The sequence below is a fragment of the Medicago truncatula genome, chromosome 4 (genome assembly GCF_003473485.1).
Source record: "Medicago truncatula cultivar Jemalong A17 chromosome 4, MtrunA17r5.0-ANR, whole genome shotgun sequence".
Classification (NCBI taxonomy): domain Eukaryota; kingdom Viridiplantae; phylum Streptophyta; class Magnoliopsida; order Fabales; family Fabaceae; genus Medicago; species Medicago truncatula.
In genome coordinates this window covers 37,381,590-37,389,368 of record NC_053045.1, presented here as the reverse complement: position 1 = coordinate 37,389,368, position 7,779 = coordinate 37,381,590, and the positions used below count along the sequence as shown (strand labels likewise).

Here is a 7,779-nt window from a genome sequence, read left to right as displayed (position 1 = left end):
TAGTCTAGTTATTTTTTTAAGGGAAATAGTTTAGTTATTTTCATTTATGTATTTTCTATCATGTGCATAAGGGGGAGAATACGCTCTTGTACAAATGTGATAGAAATGATTTTGCATCCAATGAATTCGTTCATTTAATCTACATAAATAATATCGAAGTTAGTTACAAAACAAAAATCTTTGTTGCTTGATATCATCTAATATGATAATAGATTCCCTTCAAAAAATTCTTTCAATTTTTCTCAATTGAAACATCTCAACTATCAATTATAAGAAAGAAAGAAAAAAAAAAAAAAACTTATACAGAAAATAGGAAATTATAATTTTGTCTATCACCTTTGAAATGCTTAAAAAACCATAAATATAAAAAAGAATAAAAAATATATAGAATTATGCTAACAAATACCCCTATAACATTTGTTAAGGAATCATAAAATAAAAAAAGACTTTTTTTATTTTTAAAAAATAAAATACACAATTTATAACATAATATTTCGTACTTTTGATTCTTTAACAAAGGATATAATAGTCAGATATTTGTTTGTATAAGCAAAACTCAAAAAATAACTCCATTTTCAACTAACCCAATGGGTAAAATATGAGTCATCATCACATTTTTGGTGGTCAAATAAAAAAACAATAGAATCCCAGCACAACACATAACAAACCAAACCCAAAAACTAGAATCCACCAACTACTACATCTTCCTTCACTTTGGACCTGAATCGTGTGTCTTTAACGCGGGAAAGACACATGTCTTTCAGTCAAATCTATCCATTGAATGAATCACATTAAGCCATGCGTTCATCTATTAAATTATGGGTCGAATACGCGGCTTAATTCAATACATTCGATTGATCTGATGGACGAACTTGACTGAAAGCGGCGTGTCTTTTCTGCGCCAAAGACACTCAATTCAGATCCCTTCACTTCACTTCGTGATTAACTAACTACTATTGGAAATTGGAATCAACTCTTTCCCTTTCCATTCAGAGCAATAAAAAACACATTTTTCATATTCAAACTTACCCCAATCTTGAAAGAAGAAGAAAAATCATGTTTTGGTTGAGACCCATTTTGCGTTCACAATCAAGATCTTCAATTTGGGTGTTACAGCATTGTAATTCCTTTTCAACTTCATCAGCAGCTGCAATTCAAGCTGAGAAAACCATACAAAATGGCCCTAGAAACGATTGGACCAAAGATGAAGTCAAATCCATCTATGATTCTCCCATTCTTGATCTTCTCTTCCACGGGGTAAGTATTTTTCAAATTACAAAACCCCTTTTGTTTATTTTAGTTAAAGTTTTGATTTTTTTTTTTTATTGGATAAGAGAAACCCATTAAGGAAATGAGGTGTTTTTGTTGGAAAATTTTGGAATGGTAGAATAGTGATAAAATTGTAAATTTGTGTTTTTGTTGTGATTTTTTAGGCTCAGGTTCATAGACATGCTCATAACTTTAGGGAAGTGCAACAGTGTACTCTTCTCTCTGTGAAAACTGGGGGGTGTAGTGAGGATTGTTCTTATTGCCCTCAATCCTCTAGATATGATACAGGTCTTAAAGGTCAAAAGCTTTTGAACAAGGATGCTGTTCTTCAGGCCGCAGTCAAGGTGATCTTTTATATGCTAATAATCAATTTAAGGTCTGTCTTGGACGGGCGGTGAGTTTGCAGAATCATGGTGGCACTTAAAGCCCCAAAGTGTAGCTTTTGCCAAAATTGTGGTGACCTACCATGATGATGCTAAACTCACCGCCAATCTTAGCATGCACATCTCTAGCTTGCTTGCCTTGTGGTGCTATTCTTGATTGATCTCTAAAAAATGTCTAAGGATCTGGCTCTTAGATGACACTGACATGTATAAATTTTACATACTCATATTGGACACATATTTGTTTAAATAGCATGTATCTTGGTGTTTCAATAAGGAAATGTATCTGTTATGACCCAAAATAGCATTTGGATCAATACACTTGGTATACCATATTTAGTCGAGGTAAATGGATAAGTGGAAATTGATCCCAAAAATCAGGTAACAAGAATGAACAAGACAGTAAGGTGGCTAACTGAAATATTCCAGGGATTTTGTTTAAAAGGGGAATCTGACTCCAATGGTTGGTATCGAGTAAAATGATTGGAATCACTCTCTTATTTTTGTGAGCCTTGTGCTCTTTAGGTGGCTATTTGTCTTATACTTGGGCTATATCATTTGTTATCATTGTGTTCCTTCCCTTTATCATTTTAACAATTGTTTTGCACACCAAAGCCATTGCAATTTGCACCAACAGTACCTTCTTTATTGTACTGTTTTATTCCAAGGTTTAGTAAATACAACTTCAGTTCTCACCATTTCATCTATGTTGATTTACTGAGTTGTTATAATATCTTCATTTGGAAGACATGTATCATGTTTTTTCGGATTTGGCTCTTCAAAACAAGAGGATTGTGAAGTTTGGAATTATAACCATTTATGGGAAAATCAATCATTGATATTTTAATAAGTTCATAGTTTGTTATATGTGAGCATGTATGCTATCAAGATTCCAATTGTTCGATTTTTCTATCAATTGTTACCATTGCTCTTTATCCTCTAAAGTGCACTCCTTCACGCATGTGCGTATGCCGTATACAAACCATGCATCTTTTTGCTTGTTTGGTGCATGATTGTTCTTGAATAATTTGGAGAATATTTTTCTTCTAGGCTAAAGAGGCTGGGAGTACTCGCTTTTGTATGGGCGCTGCATGGAGGGATACAATAGGAAGAAAGACCAACTTCAACCAGATACTTGAATATGTCAAAGAAATAAAGTAATTCAACTTCATTTTATTTTTGCCTTGATTATCAACTACTATGAAATAAGTTTTATGGTTTTCTTATTCTGATTTATTTGACTAACCTAATAATAGGTTGGCGTGGACTGCAATATACACTTAAGTTTTTAGCGATCACATTTCAAATGAGATAATGAATCAATTCATAGGTAGATATGATAACACTTGGGCTATCTTTGTCATTTTAGGGGTATGGGGATGGAGGTGTGTTGCACCCTTGGCATGCTGGATAAAGATCAGGCTGGTGAGCTCAAGAAGGCAGGTCTTACTGCATACAATCACAATCTTGACACTTCAAGGGAATACTATCCAAACATCATCACAACAAGGACTTATGATGAGCGCCTAAAAACTCTCGAGTTTGTTCGTGACGCAGGGATTAATGTTTGTAGTGGTAAGTAATCTTATTTACCATCAAATACCATGAAACCTGTCAATAATTTATTTACTCATGGTCAAATTCAGCCAGATAGTTATATTATTGAATTTACGAAATCTTTCTTCGACTAGAATAGCAAACATCTGTTGCGTGAATCTCATCCATTCTATTCTTTATTCAAGTGTCATGATTTATCAATCATATTCATCAAAAACCCTTCTGTCTTTGCTTTTCTTGGCTCTAGACTGAGCAGTATAAACTTATTGGTTTGATACTGGGCTGACTTAACAACTTAGTCTTTCTTGATACGCTTGAATCTTGTTTATGTGGAAGTATAATTTTATGATATCAATAGAGAAAAAGCCAAGTTATCAAAGTGGAGTCAACAAATTGGTTTGTGAAAATGGACACGTGTCACTTGATCCAACAATTAAAGGGATATTGCTAACCGAAAATTGTTATAAAGAGAAAGGAGGAATGATGTGAAAAGCATGAAAGAAATTGTTGAAACTCTCCTATTTCTAGACCTTTTGTTCCAGTTATCTTTTCTATTCCTTCAATTGGATTGATTCCATAATACGTGTAATTTGCTACTGTTTCATTAAATCAAATTGCAGACGATCCTTTTACTTCTATTGTAATCAAGTTATTCACTGCAATTAATCACAACCCTTAAAGACCTAACTGACACATCCGATAACCAAACTAATTAACAAAAGACATGTTTGAAGACCTAACTGACTTAGGAAAGACACACTCTAGAATGTTTTTATAATTTTCACACATTCAAGGACAAGAAGGACCATTGGACACATTTAAAGGACCAAAATGACTATCCACTCATTAAGAAAATAATATAAATCCCATTAGATTGACACAATACAATAGAAAAGCCATCCTCCTAGTCTCATACTGTACAACACTCAGAACTATTGACAGAGGTCTAATGCAATATTAAAGACCCTTAATCCTCCTGTTGTTTATTATAATATAATGTCATAATTTTTTCTGCTTGTAAAATCATAAATCTTTTGTTTATATATTTTTTGTGGCAAGCTAGATATGCAATAAATAATATATGTTTTTGACAGTTGCCAGTTAATTAACTACAAAATATTTCTTCTTGGAGAGTTATGAATTTTTCAAACGAGACTGATTAAGTTAAACTGTCGCAACAAGTTTTAGATCATTTGGGGCTAAATTATCCATAAAAGACTAGTTTCGGGACACATCATATATTGAACTCCTGCTATATGATCTCAAAATAGTCGTGTAGTTGTTATTCATTTTTTTCAGAGATCCTGAGTTTTGATCATGGTCCCCCTTGAGATAAAATCCTAGCTCCTCCATTGCTTACATATAAGCCCTTGACTTTTCACTTCAATCCAAAGAAAGTTTGTTCAAGGTCCCAGTCTAGTTAACTGTTTTTACGATGAATATATGATCCCTATGCAAGATAATGTCTTGTTGCTGGTTATTTTTTTCTTTCAATTTTCAAATAATAGTCTTGTTAACTGAGAACTTTTACAGGTGGAATTATCGGGCTTGGAGAAGCAGAGGACGACCGTGTAGGTTTGTTACATACATTATCAACACTTCCTACACATCCAGAGAGTGTTCCTATTAATGCACTTATTGCTGTAAAGGGAACCCCTCTTCAGGATCAGAAGGTGAGTTAATTTAAACTGATTATTTGTTAATCTAAAGCAAGAACGAAGAAGGTTGCGCATCTTTAGCAGCTTTTGAGTATATTACTAATAGAGCTTAATTTTTAGTAGTTGTGTGAATGCAATGTTGAATTGTTAGAGGTTTAAGCGTGTTTTTGGTTCCTGTTTTTGGTTCCTGCAAATATACCACCTTTTACTTTTAGTGCCCATAAATTTTTAATCCTTGTTTCATGTAAAACCTGGAAGAAAAAAAATCATGTTTGAATTGATCCTGATAATATGTGAGACTTAGTTGATCAATTAGGATCGGTGGTTATTGGTTAATGCTTATTTTTTAACCATATTTTCATTGGTGTCATCAGTAGTTACCTTAAATTCATCAACTCATCTACCTTGCATATCATTTTTTCACAAATTACTACTATCATAATGTTTCTAGTTATTACTTATTATCTAATAAGAACTTGACAACTGTTCACCTTTTCCAGCCTGTTGAAATATGGGAGATGATCCGCATGATTGCAACGGCACGTATCACAATGCCTAAAGCAATGGTTAGGTTATCTGCCGGCAGAGTTCGGTTCTCCGTGCCTGAGCAGGCATTGTGCTTTCTAGCTGGTGCCAATTCTATCTTTGCCGGTGAAAAGCTTCTTACTACTGCTAACAACGATTTTGATGCTGATCAACTCATGTTTAAAGTTCTTGGTTTGCTTCCAAAAGCTCCAAGCTTGGATGATGATGAAACTAATGAGGCAGAGAACTATAAAGAAGCTGCTTCTTCTAGTTGAGTTGGTACCATTTCTGTTAACATATGTAGTCCTTCAACTACTCTCTTCTCCCTTTATAGGCTCCCCTGATAACTTCAGATACATTGTATGTTAGGTATCAGTTAGTTTGCCTATTTTTCAGCTTTGAAGACAAACTCGAATAAAACATATGTATGTTAAAAATATTTATTTTTCAATGACGTAGTTTTTACTTGCCTAAAATTCACCAGACACGTGGATAACATCTTAATGTGGTGTAAACTGTTTTAAACATGAGAAATGATATTTGTACAACCATTTTCTAACAAGTTTTTCTTTCATACTCACAATATTTTCTTATTATATCTCTTCCTTTTTCTCTCTCTATTATTTTTTACCAATCAAAATAGAGAAAACCAAAATTGTCATGAAAGTTGTACCAAAGAGTTGTACATATATCACTACTCTTTAAATATGTTTGTCATTGAGTACATATAAAAGTATAAATGAAAAGAATGTTCAATTTTTTTATAGAAAAGTTTAGGTGAGTTGGGGCGGTCACCAAGGTCATGGCAGGTCTCAAGACAGAGTGCTGGCAGAGATACCTTACGGGGTATGAGCCAACTCCTTATCAACTGATTTAACCTTCATCGACAAAAATGTTTTATTTGGATGCACTCCCATCAATCCTATAAGAAACAAAATCTTAATTTATCAAACCTTATTCAACAAATATATTTGTTAATTACTTATTTCCATAAAAAAAAATAAAAATAAAAACTAATATTTTCTTACAATAGAGGGATACATTTTAACGTTTCTTATAAAAAATACCAAAAAGATAGACATTTTTATTTCTTAAAATAAGGAATAAAAGAAGCATATTAGTTGATACGTTGTTATTTCTTTTTTTGTCTAGTTGCCTAGTGGTTGGAGCTCACACAATTAAATGTGGAGAAGTGGGTTGTCCGGAGTTCGAACCCCGACCCCTGCATAAATTATGCAATGTCCCTACCAATTGAGCTAAGCTCACAGAACACATTGTTAAAATTTCTATCCCCTCGTTTAATATATTTTTGGATTAGTCTTGTTAATAATTAAAAGTGACATTACTATAAGATAATCTTTTTGTGTGCGAAAATATGTTATTGAGAAGGACTACTGATATTTAATGTGTTCAATTTTATTATATAAAAAAATTGTATTCAATTTTATATGTAGTATGTCTCATTTATTTGTTTTTTTCAAGGAAACTTATATTTTTTATATTCAATCATTTTTTGTTTAAATTATATTTATTTTGGTAGTAATTAGGGATGACAATGGGTACCCAATGGATAGGGTACTATAGTACCCATCCCCATACCCTCATTTGTAAAAAATGCTCGTACCCGAGCTCGTACCCTCGTGGGCAACAACTTTAGTGCCCTTCCCCATACTCTATGGGCACCTAAGTGCCCATACCTGCACCCATTATCCGCACTTTCTCTATGAAAAGACAAAAAAAAATATCACAATTGAAATAAAACTATGATCCAAAATTATTTAAATCAACTAATAAAATAGTACGAATCGTAGTATTTAACCAAATAAAAAAACATCCAAAATATCCCTCAAAAATTAAAATAAAAACATTCAAATAATCGTAGTATTTAGGTTTAAACTTAAATAGCTTAGGTTTTAGGTTTAGACTTAAATAGCTAAATAAATTAAATAATTATACACTAAAAATAAATAAAGTATTTATTATATTATATAAATATGTACATGTGGGTTGCAGGGCTGGGTAGTATAGTACTCTTACCCGTGTCCATATCCATTAAAATTTGCGGGTAATTACCCTACCCGTGCCCATACCCATGAAAGCGGAGTTTTATCCTACCAATTATGGGTATTTTTTGCGGGTGCCCATCAGGTCTGGGTCCAATTGCCATCCCTTGTAGTAATCTTGTTAAAAAAAGTTTAGGGAACCGTGCTTGCAACTTTGGACCCAATTTTTTTTTTTTTTTTTTTTTGAGGACACTAATTTAGTTATCATATACAATTTAAGATTGGCCGCATTACATGTTTAAGTAATATATTTGTTTCTTCATTGATGAGTGGTGGTATAACACAAATAGGGTATAGAGAATATGTTGGTGTTGAAAATTCTGA

General features: G+C 32.9%; 1 protein-coding gene across 1 annotated transcript; it reads left to right on the top strand.

Annotated features, from left to right (window-relative positions):
- Positions 1–952: 952 nt before the first annotated feature.
- On the top strand, positions 953–5,868 carry LOC11439216 (biotin synthase, mitochondrial). Its single transcript, XM_003607304.4, has 6 exons — positions 953–1,257; positions 1,434–1,613; positions 2,703–2,809; positions 3,022–3,227; positions 4,743–4,882; positions 5,368–5,868. Exons 1-6 carry the CDS (start codon positions 1,057–1,059, stop codon positions 5,665–5,667), a joined length of 1,134 nt encoding a protein of 377 aa, XP_003607352.1. The 5' UTR covers positions 953–1,056; the 3' UTR covers positions 5,668–5,868.
- Positions 5,869–7,779: the final 1,911 nt, after the last annotated feature.